A 19,117-nucleotide genomic window follows, 5' to 3' on the forward strand; every position below is an offset into this window, starting at 1 on the left:
GTGCTCGGAGAATTCGTGACACGGGGCTGTTAAACAGCGATTTTAGCTTAATTAACTCTTCCTTGGAGCAGAGCTGTGAAACGATCACTGGCAAATAACGTGGTTATCCGGAGAGGAGGCGGTCCCAGGGGGGACGACGTGGGCGCAGCACCCCGGGCTGCCCCGGCCCTTCCCTCCGCACGGGCGCTGCCCAGCCCCCGACGGCTCTCGCCGCCTTATCCCATCGCATCCCATCGCATCCCATCCCATCGCATCCCATCGCATCCCACCGTCAGCTCTTGCCGCCGCATCCCGCTTCCCCCGCCCCCGGCCCATCCCGCCGTGTGTCCGCGGAGGAGGCAGGGTCTGGCCGCCGCTCCGGCGCGTACGCGGCCCCAGCGCCCTTTCCCCCGCGTTTTGTCACGCTGGAATTCCCTTTTAGGGGGCTGGGAGGAGGGAATGGCGGGGCGGTGGGTGATGCGGAGCGGTCGTGGCCCGGCCCGTCAGTCCCGGCGGACGCTCCGGCTGCCACCTGTGGGCTCGGCCGGGCGGGGAGCGGCAGGGACCGGGGCGAGTGGCGCACGGCGCGGGCTCTGTGCCCGAGGAGCGGGGCGGGGATGTGATGCGATGCGATGCGATGAGCAGCCCCGGCGGCCAGAGGGTCGCGGCAGGGCCGTGCGAGCCGGAGCCGGCGGTGCGGGGCTCCCTCCCCTGCCCGCTGAACTTCGCCCGTCCCCGAGGCGCTCCCGGCGAGGTGCGGGGATCCCCGCCCCGCTCCGCCGGCATCACATGGTGCTGGGGGAGGGAGGGGGGAGCCGCCCCCCAGCCCTCGCTTCTCCTACAGTTTCTTCCAGTCTCAGCGCTCAACTCCGGCGAGGCTGGAGCGCGGCGCGGGGCTGGGCAGGGCGGGCTCCGCCGCCTGCTCCCGGGGCGCCGCTCCGCAGCGGAGGCGGCGGGGAAGCGGCACAAGTGCGCGGCGCCTCCGCTGCATCTCAGCTTCTGATGCCCCTTCGCGACTGCACGCCAGCCCGGCGGCCGCGGCTCCGGGAGGATGCGGCTCTTCCTCCTCGCTGCAACTTTCTGGGGATTGTGCCTGGCGCCAGGTAAGGGCTCCGCGCCGCTCGGCCAGCCCGCCGCTGGGAGCCTCCGTCCCCTCCTAGCCCCACGACGGAGCTGCTGCCGGGCGCTAAAAAGGGATGGAGCGGCGGAACCCCCGTCCTGCCCGCGGCCGGTGTCCCCAGCGCGGGGCGAGGCGCAGCCCCGGTGCCTCTCGGTGGATGCCGGGCGGTGGGTCGGGGCCAGCGGGCCGTGGGTCGGGGCCAGCGGGCCGTGGGTCGGGGCCAGCGGGCCGTGGGTCGGGGCCAGCGGGCGCTCCCGCCGCCGCAGCGCTCCCAGCGGAGGGCGGGCTCGGGCCGGGGGTCCCCGCCCGCCGCGGGACGAGGGTGCGGGAGCCGCCGGCGGAGCGCTGCTGGCGAGGCGCGCCGAGAGCGTCGTTTGCATGATAAAGGCGGCTGGCGAGGGATGCTCCGCCGCTTTAATTGTGCATGGCAAAATAGTAATTAAATCATTTGTAATTAATTAGTAGCTAAGTAAACCCGTCGGCACAGATAAGAGCCGGAGCGTATCTATGAGCCGCGTTGCTCTCTGCGGGGCGCGGGCGGCTTTCAGCCCGCTGTGCCGAGGGGCGGGCGATGGGCAGCGGCTGCGGGGCTGTGCCGGTGCCGGAGCCGATGCCGGTGTCGGTACCGGTGCCCGTCGCCTCCTGGCGGCGGCGTCTCCAGCGCCGGAGCGGCCGCCCCGCGGAAAGGAGCATCAGCAGAGCCGGCAGCGCTCGTTCGCAGCTGAGCTTCTTTTACTTTATATTTGTCAAAGGGATACTTCGGCTGAGCTGTTGAGTAGCTCGGAGCGGCCAAATGAGAGAGGGGGAAAGATAAGGAAGGTTTCTGGCACGTGTTGGTTGTTTGGTTTTCTTTGATGTTTGGTTTTTGTTTGTTTTGGTTTGGTTTTTTAATGTTATTGGTGTTATTTAAAGGCAGGTTAGATGGGGCACCCTGTTGAGCAGATGGTGTTCCTGCCCATGGCAGGGGCTTAGGATGAGATGATCTATAAGGTTCTTTCCAAAAGAAAGCGTTCTATGATTTTGAACAAATCTCTATCTGTTCCAGGTTCGGGTTTGCAAATACAGTGTTACCAGTGTGAGGAGTTCCAGCTCAATAATGACTGCTCCTCTCCAGAGTTCATCGTGAACTGTACAGTGAATGTTCAAGATATGTGTCAGAAAGAAGTAATGGAAAAAAGTTTTGGTAAGAATTTAATAATTACTCTTCTGTTAATCTGGTTTAGGGAGCATCTGTAGCTTTTGGCTCCACCCATTCATGGTGTTCAGCTTCATATGAATCTCGTGTCCCTGCCTGAAGGGACTGGATTCAATGTCTTATACTTCTGAGTGGCTTTGCAACTCAATGAAGTTAAGCGTTTTCCTTTAAAACTGGTGTAAAAACTGAAGGATGCAAGCCAAATGTTGATAAAGCTGGTTAGGACACATCCTTATGGGTCTCTGATATAGTTTCCCAGCCCTGGGAAATTAATAACAACAAGTTAGTTTAATCTCATTACAGTTAATTACATGGGCTTTTTCCCCAAGAGATAGAAGAGCATTAAATTAGTAATTCCCTCCTTTCTTTTATTTACTCAAGCAATTTATATACTCTGAAGATTCATCTGAAGGGATGGAAAGTGTAGTGATCTTTGCTTTCATCCATTAAAGAAACCATCAAGCAAAAGGAAGAAAGGTTTTTTTTAAAAAAGGGGGGAGGGGGAATTGGTGGGGGGGGGGGAAGAGAAGAGCACAAATGGATTTGTCATACAAATTTTTAATTTTTTTTTCCCTCATTGCAATTAATATTTAAGTTAACATATTAGGACAGCAATGTGTCCAAGAGGAAATCAGCTATGATTCTGCACCTTGCCTCTATTGTCTTTTGAGCTGCTTTATAAATGGCTGGGTTTTGTTCAGCATCGAGGAAGGCATTTGAGATTTAGAGAGAGCTGTCAGCTCTTACACTGCTGTGCTGCTCTGTAGCTTTCTACAGAGCAGGAGACAGGAACTCTGCTGGGGACTCTGGGGCAGGAAGGGAGCTGGAGCTCGTGGAGCCTCCTGCTCTGACTGCAGGCAGCTGAGAGGGTGCCAGGCATTGGCATGGACAAGGAGCAGCCACTCACTGGGAGCCCCAGCCTGGACGTGCCCCCCGTGCCAAGCCTGGGGAGGAAAAGGAAATTTGGGACTTCAGAACCCTGACTGGAGGGGATGCTGCTCTCTGGGACTGCCCATCTGACAGCTCTGGGGTTCTGCTGTTAGTGCAGCCCAAGGCACAGTCTGTCCTTGCCCAGCAAGTCCTGCAGGAGCAGCAGGAATCCTCTGAGTGCAAACGTGTGCAGCCATCCATTCTGAACAGCAGCACTGCTCCTTGGGCTGAGCAAACTCCTCTTCCTCATCAGTCAGCTGGCCCCACCCGTGCTGCTGACTTCAGGTCACTGTGGAATCAGTGCTGGATAAATCATAATTGTTGTTACACATCAGAAATAGCTGAACTGCTGACACATTTCATCCTGGGTAACGCCATCCACAGTGACTACTGCTGTGAAATACTTAGAACCTGTCCAGTGTAGGGGGAAAAAAGCTGGTTTAAAGCTGTTTAAGGGAAGATTAGTCTCTCTCTAAGTTATTTTTTTACTGGAGTATTATTTCAAGTTTACTTGAAAAGGGTGGTGAGGGTGTGAGATAGTTACAGCTTGCAAGGTGCATTCAACATCTTGAGTATCTCTAAGTGACTGCTGGAAGGCTTTGCTATCTCCACACCACAGCTCCTGTAGTACTTTCATGAGGTTAGAGAGGATGTTGTGGTGATTTGGAGAGCTCTAGATGTGGTAGTAGATACAGACAAAAAAAGTCATATTTTAACTCTTTTAATTGATGCATAACTTTCCATTACTCCTGTGAAGAAATTGCAATACAGTAAATAAGCAGCTCCTGAACTGCTTGGTGGGTTTTTTTCTGTGTAATTTTATGTTTTTTTCTGAGTAGATCCCTGGATTTTTTCCTTTAGAAGGTTACTAGCATGCTCTGCATAGCAGGTGCAACTGTTTTATTACATTTACTTCTATAAATGCATTTCTTATTAATTTGAAGTTCAGAGATTGTAAATTTCAGCCAGTTAATAAATTAAAATTTTAACCTATTTCAAATTGAATGAAATTTACATTGCAAGCTTAGTTTCTGTTACCCTCAGTCAATTTTAGAGAGGGTTGCTTGTAAAACAGAGATGATTCAGTTCATCATCCTTTATTGGTTTTATTCCTAATTGATATTTAAATGTGTGCAATATAAATGCCTTACTCTCCCAAGTTTTATTTAATAATTCATTTTACTTCTACCAGTATATTTCATAACCCGATTCTTTTGGTTGTTGCTTATTACTAAAAGCTGAAATGTTTCAAGTATTGATTTTAATTTATAATAGACTTGAGTTTGAGCTTTTAACCCAGAAAATGAAAGATGCAAATTTGCATTCATTTGACAGCACAATCTCCTAATTAGAGTTCTTTCCTCCTGACTAAATACAGCCAAAGGAGTGCAATTTTTGCAGGTTAACCCATTTTTGCCATTAATAAAACACAGCCGTGCCAGTGAGCAAAGTGCAGCAAGTTATCTCCAACTTTATTTAGAAGTCAAGTGCAGTGTTCTGAGATCAAGCTCATGGGGGGGTGGGTGCCCATCCCTCGGGGGGAGCCACCCTTCCCCTGCAGGAGGCACCAATTTGGGAGTTCTGCTGTCAGGGCTCAGCTTCTGTGCTCTGCAGAATTCCACTTGCCTGCAGCACAGCCCCAGCCTGTGGCCAGGAGCTCTCCCAGGAATGTTTGCTGTGTTCAGGTAAAGATGGATCAAGTTCTAATTCAACTCTGAGGTGCTGCCACAGCAGCTCTGTGGCTCAGCTTCGTTTCTGCGCTGAGCTCCCTGTCCTAGAGGCAGCACGGTGGGAAAGGACAGCCCTGGGCTGCTCTTCCCATTTACCTTGAACAAAGTTCCTCATGCCTGTTCACACTGAACTCCTCCTCAGTTTCTCTAAACTCAGTGCCTCAGATGTCCCTGGGCTCTCTCAGAACATTGTCTCAGCTTCAGGTGGGAAATACCAGCGGCTCAGGTGTGTTCCTAGCCCAGAGCTCAAAGAGTGGCTGTTCTGGGGCAGCCTCTGATGTGAGCAGCTAAGAAAGCAGGTGTTGGTAACTTCTATTCTGAATTAGATCATCAGGCATCTGATCTCGGCTGTTTGTTCTATCAGGCAGACATTTGCTCCTTTGGACAGCTTAAAATTGAGCAGCAAATAGCAAAATGTTTTTCTCTCTTAAGGCTGAGCTGTATTTAAAAATTTTGCCAGAAGAAGTTTAATGATTGTTAGAATTCTGTTCCAGTGGGAGATACAGGACAAGACAGCATTTTCCCTGTGATAAAGAATCTTACTAATTAATTTGTTAATTAAATCTCAAAAAAAAAAAAAAAAAGAAAGAAAGAAAGAAAAACCCTTCTTTTAGAGGGAGGAGTGATGAGAATGGAAAGTGCCTCTCTTTGTGTGCCACCGTACCACAAAAATTTTTATCCCACAGAAATTAATGTAAAGGATAAGCTTCTAGTGCATTCTTCAACTGGATAAGCAGGTGTTTGAAAACTGTGTAAACTGAATGTTTGACAAAGGATCAAAGTTCTTACCATAATTCTACTTGCAGGTACCTTGTGGAAATACCCATGGTGGATTCCCTGCTCCCACTTGCCTCTCTCTTTCCAGTCTATGGACTTTTAAACTAGACATGCCAGTGCTCCTTCATTTTTAGAATATATGTAGCAACAGAGAAATCCCACAGTATATTGGGATCAAGTGAAACATCTTGGTGATATAGAGATGAGTATATAGTGTGTATATGCTTTTATATATATTATATATCATAGAAAACATACTGAAAATGATAGTCATGCCTTTTACTGAGGGGAAGAGTTATCTGAGCATAAAGGTTGATCTAAAACCTACTTAAGGCCAAATGAAACTCGCAATGTGATCACATCAGCGAGGGATAAAGCAGGAGGATGAGACAGCCAGCCCAGAGAGGTAGCCAGTCTCATTTTCTTGGAACTCTCTGCAAGTAAACCTGCCCACGTGCATGTTTGGAACAATACACCTTCTGTTCTAATCTAGTTGTGAACATACTTTTACCAACTTTGGCAAGGAAAAAAAAAATGATTCACTGTAGCAATGCCAAAACTATAAAATATCAAGGATTTTTCCTTCTGCAAGCAAATTGGGAAGCAATCAGATTATTGTATTAATCTGCAATAAGGAGTTTTGCTTATTTGTTTGGTTTACTATGGTCCTTTTAATGTATTTAATTGGTATAAAACTCTGCAGTGTAGTTAAAGAAATTGCTGTGATTGTTTGTTTAAAATAGTGCATGGAAACACCATGAGCAAGATCAGCATCTCAGTGTTGAATTAGAACTTTATCTATTTTTTTTAACTCTTTCCAGTGCTGGTTTTCCCATCATTTGTTTTATCAGTGGCTGTGTTGTATGATGAGTTGGGCTGTGGTGAATTCTTGGCCTGTGATTATTATTGGTTTTGCCATGATTGAGTTGTTCATGTGTGCAGGGATTACAGAACCACAGACTTTTTTCTGTGTTCATGTATAGAATCCATTAGTAGTAATATTAATTGCATATCAAGGGAAAATTATCAAGGATTTATATCACGGGGAAATTATGCTCTGGTGTACTTTTACTGACAAAGGGATTAAAACAGCAAACAAAGTTTAATGTTGCCAGAATTACTGAAGGCATTAAAGCTTTATAGGAAGTTGTTGCATCCCCAGTATCCATTTAGAAACAGTAAGAAACATCCACTAAATTGGTGGTGGATTTTTATTTATTTTTTTCTTTTCCTTTACACTTTTTTGGTCAAAGGATATCAACATAACTCAACAGAATTTGTTGGTGTTTGGGGGCCTTTTTTGTTTTTTAATCAAAGCAAAGCACGATATAATAAGTCTTCATTGACAATTTTCAAAGGTAAATAAAAATTTTGCCTGGGACAGTTGGTACCTGTAACATCACATATTGTGCTACCAGGTGCCCAATGAAATGAAGACATAATGGCAGTATTGGAAACAAAGTTCACTTTTGATATTGAATAAAACTTGCAATGGATATTGTTAATTTGCTGAACACTTGGATCTGTGGATACATTTCCATTCAGAAACACTTTTTCTCAAATGTCAAAGCCATTTCCTCACTTGTAAATTTTTTCCAATCTTTGGGTTTCTCAGGAAACTTCCAGCCACTTATGGAATGCACTGACTTGAGTGTGTCACTAAGGAGAAATTATGAGAGTGTTCAGCAGTTGCTGTTCTGACTGCCTTTCAATAAAGAAAAGCAGCAGTGGAGTTAACAGTTCAAGCAGTTTATGACTTGAAAGTCATGACAAAGATCCAAGTGCAGGAGTGATGAAGGCTGCATTATTTTAAGGAAGATGGGGTATCTGGTCCAGCGAGTTTCATCTTCCACAGGACGTGGACAATAGCTTTTTATGTTATTTTATTTCTCAGGCTTGTATGAAAGATATACAAATGAATTTTGTGATGATACAGTGCCCACAGCCTGGTGTCTCTTAAACCTCCCCTGAGAGTTTCCTATTGCATTTCACACACAAATGAGTTTGTGTTTCCAAAACCTTTTGAAGCCTGACCCAGTCACTCCTCTTAGCTCCCAGTGACCTTATCAGAACATTGGCAAGAAGCTTTAATTAATCCTAACAGTTTTCATTCCCACTTTTCCTTTGTAGTCTGGATGGGTTCTTTTGGGAAACTTGACAAAACTGGATTTTGCCAATTTACCAGTAAGTCTTTGAAACTGGAAAAAGCCATGTAAAACCCAGGAAAATCTTACTGTTAAGTTGAACAGGCTGTGAAACCCTGCCCGTGAAAATACCTAAAGATTTAAGAGCGGAATGAATTTCCAAAGTTCTGGCATGCAAGTGCCAGCATCTGAGCCATCCCACTGAAATTGGTAAGGACATTAATTAGGGATGCAGCAAGACTATTCACATGTAAAATTCTTTATGTGACTTTTTGCAAGGATGTAGCTCTTTAACATTTGTAAAGCAAAAGGGCTGTGGCTTCCCTTTATCTGAGAATGCAAGAAAAATCCTCATACAGAATTCAGAAAATTGAGTCCAAGTTCACCTCTGTCTCTACAAGATGGAGTATATTTAGGTCTTGATGGCAAAGGACATTTAGATCTTGATTCCTTTGTGTCAGGTAGGAGGAGAGGATGGAAGGGTGTGAGCCAGCTTTGTTGAGCAGATTGTGTGTTGTAGTGCTTGACTGTACGTCCACGTTGGTGTGCAGAGAAATGAATGAGAACAGTAGGAAACCAAAGAATTATTAGATATGCAGGTGAAAGCTGAGCTTTGATCTCTCATTTGTAGCCTCCTGTGGCTTTAAAAAATATTTGATAACACCACCATTAGCAGTTGTACTTCACTTTCCCAGTCTATGCATTTTAAGCACTTTAATGCCATGCTTCAGCTTTGCAAGCAGTGGCAAAGATTTTTTTGTGGTGTTTTTTTGTTGTTAACACCATTTTGAGTCACATTTCAAGCACCAGAATTAGAAGGCACAACTTACAAAAAGATATCAGGGTAATCTAAACCCTTGTCCTCTGTCAGTTGACAATTGTCCAGTTTGCTCCTGAGCTGACTTAATTTCTGCAAGGTGTCATGTCAGGGTCAGGAGGAGAGTGATGAGGCTAGACTTTCATTGTCAAAAGCTTCCTGTTAGTTTCTGAAAAAATGTGCAACTTTTAAAAAGTGCCTAATGTATGGAGGATTTGTGATGACATCAGGCTTTCATAGGAAATCATGATAACAATATGCTAAGTGACCCAGGTGATTTATTTTCATTTAGCAGGGGGGAAGAGTGGGCTGGGTCTGTTTTATTTCTAATAGAATTGTATACTGTCTAAGACCCTAAAGGCATGAATATGCTTTTATCTTGTCTATAGAATGCATCAAAGGGAAGACCAGGATGAAATAGCTGCAGTCCTAAAACACAAGATTAAAAATCAGGAAGTGTGTGCATAGCTTTGCTATAGATTTCAAGTCACATACTTCGAGTGCCTTGGGGGTTTTTTTGGTCTGGAAAACACCGACCATGGTAGCTCACAGTATTTAAGTAGCTGTTTAAAAGGTAATTAGAAAATTTTGTGATACAATTTCTAGCAAGGTGCAAATTATTTAAACCACTTGTCTCGTCAAATTTCTCTCTGGAGTTCACAAAGATAAGAAGAATTATTGTGAAGTGAAACTTAGAGGAGTTGGATATTATCATATTTTGCACTTGCTCAGATTGTTTGGGGTTTGGGGTTTTTGGGAGGGTTTTTTGTAACAATGAATTTACAGCCATAGCTGAAAGTCTGTGGGTTGAGGAAGCTTAATTCATACTTTAAACCAATAAAAACATGATCTGCAATTGTTTGGGGAAGCACGACATCAAAAGAATGATTGATTGCTCTTCAATATTCAGTCACCTTCCACAATATTTAGGACTTGATTAGATAAAATATTTATAATCACTTTCTCTAGAAAACAGCAAATGACAATAGGACCCCTGGAGTCTGTCACTGTTTGATGTATGAGAAGAGGTCCTGGCTGAGGAACTGATAATTATCATTGCAAAACCACTGAACCTAATACAGAAATTAAAAACATAATTTGCAAACCTATTTGTGTATAGTCTGAACCCAATTTTTGTAGCATTACTGATACAGTAAAATGCAGAAATAATCACATTTATATTTTATGTTCCATAGAAGGTGATGTTCACCTGTTTACATGTTATTCTTGCAGTAGCATAAATTCTCATTTTATTTTTGGCAGACATCAGGAAAGAGATTTTGTAAGTCCTACTGGGTGCTGAATTTTTCTTGAGTGCAGGGTGACATAGTGACAGTTCAGGGAAAAAATGCAGAATGGAATATATGAATGAAATAACAAAGCAAGCGTGGCTAGGCAGGGCACACATCAAGTCTATGCACAATGAGAGAGAAAATTTGCAGATTCACCAAGAGCAGAAAATTGGAAGTTTTGGTGAAACAAGACAGTTGGAACTCTGCAGGATATTCAAAGAAAGGAGTATTGGTACATAAGCACAGTCATCAACTTGTCTTTATAACCAACACCATTGAGAGAGCACCCAAACAGATCCTGTGCAATTCATGCTCATGCAAGACTGGGGGAGCTTCTCCTGAGTTCTGTGTGCTACACTGGGAATTATCCACTGCTGGCCAATTTCCCAGCTTTTGCTTAGAAGAGATGGGCAGGATTTAAACACTCCATCTAAAAGAGTTGAGTGGAGGGTCTGTCAAAACTGTAAGGGTACGCCTCAAACTTGCCTTGCTCTACCTGCTGGCTTTCTCAGCTACTCACTTTAAGATACAAAACTTTTCTACTGCTCTTTTTTTGCTTCCAGCACCTGGTGCAGCCTTGAAAAGACTCAAGGATGTGTCAGTGCTGGGCCCTAGCTGGACACAGCCTCCTTTCTAAGCTCCAGAAGATTTATGAGGCAGCTTTGCTCAGAGCACGTGCAGGGGATTTTGCTGAAGCACTGTTTGTGGAATGAGCTGCACAAGGCTGAATTTCACACCTGCGCCTGTGAAATTGGTTATATGCATATAAAATAGAAAATATACAAATAAAATGGTGTATAAAAAGCTTTCTTTAAAAAAGTGGAGTGTCAGTGACAGCCCACAAGATCAGAGAACACCTGGCTTGGAAAGCTCAGTGCTGGGCAGGGTGGCACTGTCCACTTGACTGAGACAAGCTTAGAGAGCAGGGGTTTGTGGCCATCAGGTCCTGGGGTGGGTGAAGGGCAGGGCTGTGATCTCCTGCTGAGCTGTGCCTTTGCAGAAAGCACTTGCAGAGTAACTGGGTCATCATAGGAGTGGGAAGGTGACTTTTTCTGGAAATTAGTTCACTGATCTCAGAGGTGATACCCTGGTTGCCTGTTTTGGCTCTGTGCATTTTGCTGAAGGACACTCCTGAGAGTACAGATGTAAACTGGAGTTGCACACTGATTAGACTGTGCTTGGCTCTGAAAAGTTGGATTACTTACACAGCATCTTTTTTGTCTGCACCTCCTCGAACAGAAGACTCAGAGGTGTCCAATAAGGTTCTTCTCAATCAGCAAGAGAAAAACCTTGGATCTTCTGGTGCCTTGTGCATAAAGACAGTGTAAGAAGTAGGTGTGATGTCACCTTTTTTGGTTGTCCTAGTAACAAGTTAAGCTGTTATTCAAGAGAAATGCACTGGGCTGTGCAGACAGGGTAGAGGAAAGAACACTCAGTTTTGGGTTGGAGTAAATTATTGCTCGAATTGTTTGCTGCAGTCAAGACAGAATGCACTTGTGTGTGGACAAACAGTGCCAGGGTGCAGATGCACAGGACTAGACTGGATCCTGCTGAGAAAATAAATATTGCAAGCAGGAATTATAGAAAAGCCTAAATATTTACACCCATCCCTTCATTGCAAGGAACAAGGCAGAAATAATAGTTTGGGCCTTGACACTGTCTAAATGTGTGATGATTTGTGGGGCAGAGAGAGGTGTAACCATGGGCAAGTTGCTTAGTCTAGAACTAGATTTTCAATGCCAAATTTAATCCCAAATCTGCTTTAAAAATAAAAAAACCAACCCTGAAAACAAACATGGCTGCTGTAGGTATATGTGACAGGAGAGGGTATGGGGTATGATCTCATTATCACACAGATGTTCTAGCTCTGTGCAATCCTCTCTTTTCTTGAAATTTCTTGACCTGCATCCCACAAACTTTGAAGCCAAAATAATGGAAAGTCTATTGGTCAGTAATAGCTCCTTTACAGTAAAACATCCTTATAGTACCTACACTGTTGTTGGGGGTCTGCTGAATCCCTGAAATAGAATAGATTACATACATTAAATAATTGGGCAATAAATGTACTAATTGAGAAGCTGTAAATAAGTTAATTGATCACTGGTGTCAGTTGTTGAGGGTGGGTAGCTGGGAATGACCCCATCCCAGTAAAAGCAGAGTGTAAAAAGTGAAGTCTCCTTGCTTAGCCAGTGACTCAGAACAATCTGAGGTGGAAGAAAAGCTTCCAGAAAGGTTTGCAATTATTTTTCTGGGTGATATGTTAATGAGTGCATCAGGCTGATTGCTCAGGCAAGAATACCCAGTAATTAGCAGTTATGTCTGTGCTATGAGTCTTGTGAGGCAGATAACCACTTTGAAGATCTGTCTGCAGTTCAGCCTGCTGGTGGCAAATGATTCAGGGAGATCTTGGGGATGGTTTGGAACTGGCTCAGCAATGCTGCAAGGGAGGAGTTTGAGGAGAGATCTCAGGATGTAACTCAGAGAGGAGGCTGCTGTCCTGGCTGAACTCAGGGGGTGAGCTGAAGTTACTGGGGCCCATTAACCTGTTTGCTGGAGTGAGGAGATGGTGTCCCTGCCATCAGATCATGAAAGCCACTTGTTCTCATATATTTCCCACCAGAATTATGATAGGAAGAAGGTTTAGGAGTAAGTGAAGTCACAGCACAAGTGTTTTAAAAATGTCACACCTGCAGTGCTAACATTCCCTCTTTTCCCACCAACTTCTGTGCCTGTTTGCATTGTGTCTTCCTGTCAAGATACTGCAGAACCAGAGAGAGAGAGCACAGCCTTTCTATGCTGAGCGAGCTTGCTTCATGCCTGATGCTTTGTAAAAAGCACTTAGTGTGATAGCAGCTGGTTTGTGAGATCAAGAGACTCTTATCAGTACGCAAAGGAAAAAATCTTGGATGTGAAGGGCACGATAGCAAAGGAGCTGGTGAAAAACTGATGGAGATGCTGAGTTTTTTAAGTAAAAAAATCTTTCTAAAATTTCGATTGCTAGAAGGGGGAATGGGAATAAACAATCTTTTGGGTGTGAAATTTCCTGTTGTAAGGCATTTACTGAAAAGCCACTGGAGAAGTGTTACAAGGGGATTTTGCTGCTAGTCAGATTATTCTCCCTGTTTAGGTGTGAACATGGTCCATCTGTCCATGAGACTTTGAGTAGTAAAATTTCAGTCTGTGCTGAAATACTGTGTTTTGACTTTAGAGCTCAGGATTGTTCCATGGGATTGATCCTGGAGAACAGATCTGTTGTAAACATGTGGAGTTAAGCTGCAGGACTTTGATTTTTTTTGCAGGAGAGGTTTCCTGGAGCTGTCTGGTGAAAAAAAATGCCTCAGAGGGTGTAATCTAATTGTTCACAGCAGTGAACAATTCCAGTCTCCTAATCTATGGGAGAAGTGCAAAGTGTGATATTTCCACACTATAAATTATCCAAACTAATAAATCACCAGTTCAAGTTGTGAACAGAGCTTTGCAGGAAACCTGTGAAAAGGAAACAGCAGGAAGAGAGTGATCTATAAAATGATGGGAATAGGAAATCTGCCAGGGCCAAAAGCTTTTTAGAGGCTTGGTCTTTGAGGGGAAAGTCAAATTCGCTGCTGTTCATACGGAAGACTGAGGAATGGCTGAGTTTGGAGGGTGTTTGTTGCTCAGGGAAATAATCTGTGATGGGGAGATGCAAGATCAGGTCATTGTGCCTGGTTTGATTGAATACAGGAGTCCTTTCTCAAGAGGGAAGGGCAAGGAAAAACACCAATTGTAGCCACGGGAAGGGTCATATCTGCCTCTGCTCTGGGAAGACCGCAGGAAGAACATGGCCAAAGCACCAGGTCTTTTTGGGGAACATCAGCTGAGATTTTGGTAAAGCCCATCAGTGGCAGCACCACTGAGGCTCCTTGACAGCAGTGGTTTGTCAGCAGAGACAGAACTCCCTTCTTTTTGCAAACTGTAGTAATAAAGATTGCATTGCTTGATCTGTGTGCCTTTGCTGTTACAGGGAGAACAGCCCACAGCTCCTCTTCCTTCTTGAGAAAAGGCTCTACCTGCTGTGTTGATTGATTGAAGCTCACTGGAGACAGAGGAAGATTTAACACTCACTTGAGGGCTTCTCTTCATAAGTTCAACGAGATAGATAGCCTAAAAACACATTTCAGAGTTGAGATTTGCAGAGGGAGAACACAAAGCAAGGAAACCCCTGCATTGTTGGGATGGCAGCAGTGTTGTGACAGTATAAAAGAATTGCTTTAATTAAAAGTCTCTGAAGACAGGAAATCCTTCTTTCTGAGCACAGCCCAAAGAAAGGGTGTTCTGCTGCTACTCTCAGCACTCAGTGCAGTGGCTGATGCCAAATTACAGAGGTTTCTCCTGGACCATGGAGGTGCTGTAGTGCTTATTAAGTCTCTGGGGATTGAACAAATATCTGCAGGCACTGTATATCCAGCACCAGGGTAATATTCCCTCCTCACTCCCTCCAAAAAAAGTCACAATCATTGTGCATTTAAAGACGTTTTGGGACCATGCCACAGGATGCAAAGGCACCATTCTCCAAGGGAATGCTGTTCCCTTGCTTTTCAGGAGGAAAAAACTAAAAACTTTTTGAAAAGCCCATATTCAAAAAGAACAGTGATTTCATCAACCTTAGGAATATCCTTACTACTTTTTGTAACTACAAGCAGGCAAGCATCCATTATCTATTTCTATTATGTGTATGTTTTTCTAAGACAAAATTTCTACTGTATCACTTGCAGGAAAATTTTGGAGTAATGAGGTGGAGAACTGCCATAACCATTTTCCACTGTGACAGAAGAAAATACGACTGTGTATTTTACAGCCTTTATAAACCCTGTTAAAATGGCAGCTAAAATATATGCATCAGAATGTACTTTTTCAGCTAAAAACAATCTGAGAAATTATAAATTAGCTTATTAATTAAAATTACCTTAAATTACATTTAAAAAGGGAAGACTTTCAACTCAAGAAAGACGCTTCTACAGAAATGGAAATTTTTGTTATTGAGGGTATTAAACTTCAAAGATGAGCAAGAACTGAGATTACCTGGAAAAGTACTTCTAATTCTTCTTCAAAAAAAAAAGATGTAAAGGGGGAGGGAGGAGGATGAAAGTTTAGCTGATAATCATCCTCCTTTTACTCCTAGTTACCTGTCTGTGTGTGGCAAAGGAACACGAAAAGGAAAAAAAAATTCTTAAAAGACAAATGAAAGCTGTAATTACTTAGACACCTTAACTCAGACATGTTCAGCAATAGAAACAAAACTAATCTTCTCACTAATTGCATTTCAGTTATAGCTATTCAAACAGTTTATTCTGAAAGATGAAGAATTCCAGCGATAAAATGCATCATTTGATATACATTATGCAAATTAGGTCTGTCATATTTTTGGTTCCAACCAGAATTGAGGTACAGAGGACTCCCAGGCCGTGGTGCTCCGGCAGTGCAGGGCTGTTTGTCCCGTCACTGCCGAGGTGTCTGCCCCGAGCACCAGCAGTGCTTTGGGGATGTGAGCTGCCTCTGCAGCTGCTTTTGAGCGGGAATCCTGCTGTAAGGTGTTCCCCTCAAACGGAGTAACCCTTGTTGTGTGTCACAGGGATCATGTACCGCAAGTCCTGCGCCTCCTCGGCCGCGTGCCTGATCGCCTCTGCCGGCTACCAGTCCTTCTGCTCCCCGGGCAAGGTCAACTCCGTCTGCATCAGCTGCTGCAACACTCCCCTCTGCAATGGACCCCGGCCCAAGAAGAGGGGCAATTCTGCTGTGGTGCCCAGGGCACACATGATGACCACTCTTCTGCTCCTTAAATTTGCTCTGTTGTTTTTGTACTGCTAAACTTCAAGCAAGTTGGTTTGTTTGTTGTTGGTTTTTTTTTCCCTGACACAATTTGTTCTGCATCCTTCTTTCTTCAAAGACGCTGCAATTATTTTCTGTTTATTTCCAAATCCCTGTCAAGAGCAAGGGAAGTTCAGTAGTTGTGTGGAGAAGAGGGGCCGATATTTTTGTCAGCTAATGAGTTCCTTTAGCAGATTGAATTTCCAGTGTGCGCTTAAAAACCCCAGCAGGATACAGAACCCCTGTTCCTTCTGCATAACTGGAAACAAATCCATCCGTGTCGTTCCGTTTGCGAAGTTGACGCTTTCCTGGGTCATTTCAATTTCCGTGTTTCTAAGCTCATTGCTAAGCATTAATTTTGCCTTATGAAGTCACACTTGCTGCTCGCAAAGGCCGTTCTGTGCGCCCTGACCGGGCTCTGAGCCGCTCTCCAGGGGCGCCGCTTCCAGGCTGGCATCTGGGGGTGCAGGACCCGTCTCCTGTGGGCTGCAGCCGGGCGTGGGCTCCTTCTGGAAGGTGCTCAGGAAAACTTTGGCGTTGCCCTTGGCGGAAGAGCCGCGCCTGGAGGAGATGAGGAGCAGCGGGCGCAGGGAGCGGCTGCTCCTGGCCGCGGAGCTCTGGTTGGCCCTGAGGAACCGCTCCCGGTTGGCGTGCTGCAGGCGGAGGCGGCAGCGCAGCACCTGCAGGAACACGCTGCGGAACTGCTGCGAGGAGATGTTGTACAGCAGCGGGTTCACCACCGAGCTGAGGTAGAAGAAGATGTCGGTGATGGGAAGGAGGGTGATGTAGGCTCTGAAGTAGGGGACGGTCCAGTCCTGCTTCGGTTTGGCAGCAGCCATGATCCTCCTGACCTGGTTCGGCATCCAGCAAACCGCCAGAGTGGCGATGATCAGTCCTGCGGGCAGAGAGAGCGAGAAAGAGGTCTGCACACGTGGGGGAAGACACGTAAAACACCGTCAGTTCTGCACTCACTTGTTAGGAAATGGTACCGATTTTTCAGTGTTTTGCTTGACAGCTTTTTCTGCCAGTAGCATTTTTTGTTTGTTGTTTTTAATAACTGTTACAAGGTCATTGCGGCACATGCTCAGACAAAACACTGCAGTGCTTGGATGGTGTTTCTTTGTACCTGTTGTCATTTATTGGTTTTTCAAAGTGTTCTTTCTCTGATCATCTGTGTCTTTGGAAAGAATATGGTTTTAGTTTGGTTTCTGCTCTTACATTTCTTCTGTCTTTCCCTTTACTTTGAAAAACAAACACAATAAATAGAACCTATAGCCATATTAGATCAGGCAATACCCAGAAGAGATCAGATTCTTGTTTGTACTTTACAAAAAAAGAAAATGTATGCATAATAATATATTTCGTGTTATTTTTGGTAGATTTCCTCTTACAGAAGCTATTTTTAAGTAAAATGTGTATGGATCTTTTTATGGTAATTAAGATATGTTGGGCTTTCTTAAAAATCAAATTCCAGTGGAATTAAATGATGAATGTAAATGAGAAAAACCCAAGCCTAGTCACGAAAGTGTAAGCAGTTTCAGATTGTAAATTATGCTTTAAAATGTGGTATCTGACCATTTTGTATTTATATGTAAATATAAATACATGTTGCTACATCACTAATGGCATTAAAAAGGGGTGGCTGAAGTGTTGGATGGAAGTGTGAAGGTTCTGCCTGCGTAGATCGAGTTCTGCAGGGTGCAGCAGCCCTGCAGGAACGTGTCAGCGGCTGGAGCTGGCTGTGCCCAGGCAGGACGTGGAGCAGGAACAAGGCACCTGGCACCTCCTGGCATCCTCTGTGTCTCCTGTGTGCCAGCACTGCAAATCCTGCCACCTTGTGTGACATCCCAGGTACACAGAGTCGCTCCTGCTGCTGCTCCCCCCGGCACCAGGCAGTGCTGGCTCACAGGGCAGCCTCCAGTCTGCTGTCCCCTCTTTGCTTCCCTCTGTGCAGGGGCTGTGCCTTACAGGAGCTTCGGAGGGAGCAGAAGCTGCAGCCTGGCTGCCTCCCTGCGGCAGGGAGTGTCCTGGTGGGGCACTTCTCACCCTGTGTCACCTTGTTAACCTCCTCCAATGCCTGACCTCTGCTCCCAGCAGCAGCACAGAGGCTGTTTAATTCTTACTTCTCTAGGCTGACTCAGATTTCCCCCACTGGACAGGTCACTGTAGCAATGCCACTCGGAAATAGCAGGGTTTTGAAGCCAGGAAAAGGATACTTCATTAGAAGGAAGATGTGAATGTAGCAGGGAGGGGAGGCAGGAAATAAAAGAAAGATTTTTCATAGCTTTGAAACTGCCAGAGCTTCATCAGGCTCTGTCCAAGTTCTCACCACCAGTATCCCCAAGCAAAGAAAACGTATGAAATGCCTTTTAAAAAAAGAAATTGATTTTTTTTTTCATAAAAGGGATAATTACTTTAACAAATTTATTATCTCCCTGAATCAGCTACCAAATAAAAGCTCTCCTTTGGATCCCTTGCTTCTGTAATCACTTACTGTCACAATAACTTTGTTGGGATGGGGAAGTAGCAGATCTTAAACGTACAGCACTGGTTTAAGAGCCCTGGGGGGCTGTTGTTGGCAGGTTAGCAGTAAATCCATCACCAAAACCTTTGCCATTTTCAGTTCCAGCCTTCCAGAAGTCTCCTCAGCCTCGGTTTCTTTGCTCTCACTCCCACAGTCTCCTCTCTGCCCCTGATTTCCCCCTGCCACCTTGCCTCACTGTTCAGTACCTGCTGTGCCTCTGTGCTCTGAATTTTGCATTAATCCTGCAAATGTTTGTGGCCTTCAGTGCTCTTTCCCTGCTGTCAGCTTAACAACTATAGGCTGTCAGTCCTGGCACGGGCCAAAAGAAAATAAGGCCCTTTCAGCAGTGACTTGTGATAGAAAGGCAGTGGAAGGATTCTATTGCTCCACTGGGGCTTTTTCTCTGGTGCAACTTAAACACAAAGTTCACAAGCCCAAACCTGTGGAATTCTCATCAAATTTTACCAGAAGATCCCTTTCAAGTGAGAAGAAAATAAGCTGTATTGTACAATTTTACTTTATTATTTTTGTTCTTGGTGAGAAACAGGATACTTCATCATGCTGATTAATAGTTTCCTAAATTATGAATGCTGCTGTGAAAAACTATGAGCAAACAATGCATGCATTCATTTTTAAAACCCAACTACATTGCTCTGAGACGTCTGAATTTTTATTTTTTGCTTCTATCTGAATTCCTTGGCGTTGACCTTTCTTTTTAATTCAAACTGCCAAGTGCTTAAGATATCCTCTTATATTCTTCAGACA

At 44.8% G+C, this 19,117-nt stretch overlaps 2 protein-coding genes across 2 annotated transcripts in view; one reads left to right on the forward strand and one right to left on the reverse strand.

The window, feature by feature from the left end:
* Positions 1 to 1,030: 1,030 nt before the first annotated feature.
* Positions 1,031 to 15,828, forward strand: LYPD1 (LY6/PLAUR domain containing 1; the record flags this gene model as incomplete). The annotated part of the gene is made up of 3 exons (XM_084208986.1): positions 1,031 to 1,082; positions 2,145 to 2,282; positions 15,593 to 15,828. The coding sequence occupies 3 exons, from the start codon at positions 1,031 to 1,033 to the stop codon at positions 15,826 to 15,828; spliced, it is 426 nt and encodes a 141-aa protein (XP_084065112.1).
* A 371-nt stretch (positions 15,829 to 16,199) lies between these two features.
* Positions 16,200 to 19,117, reverse strand: part of GPR39 (G protein-coupled receptor 39) — a gene marked incomplete at both ends in the record, with an annotated part of 73,241 nt that continues 70,323 nt past the window's right edge. Inside the window, one exon of the mRNA XM_084209265.1 lies at positions 16,200 to 16,723. Coding sequence (XP_084065391.1) covers positions 16,200 to 16,723 — 524 coding nt within the window. The remainder of the gene's footprint in view (positions 16,724 to 19,117) is intronic.

Source organism: Fringilla coelebs (genome assembly GCF_963513975.1).
Source record: "Fringilla coelebs genome assembly, chromosome: 7".
NCBI lineage: Eukaryota > Metazoa > Chordata > Aves > Passeriformes > Fringillidae > Fringilla > Fringilla coelebs.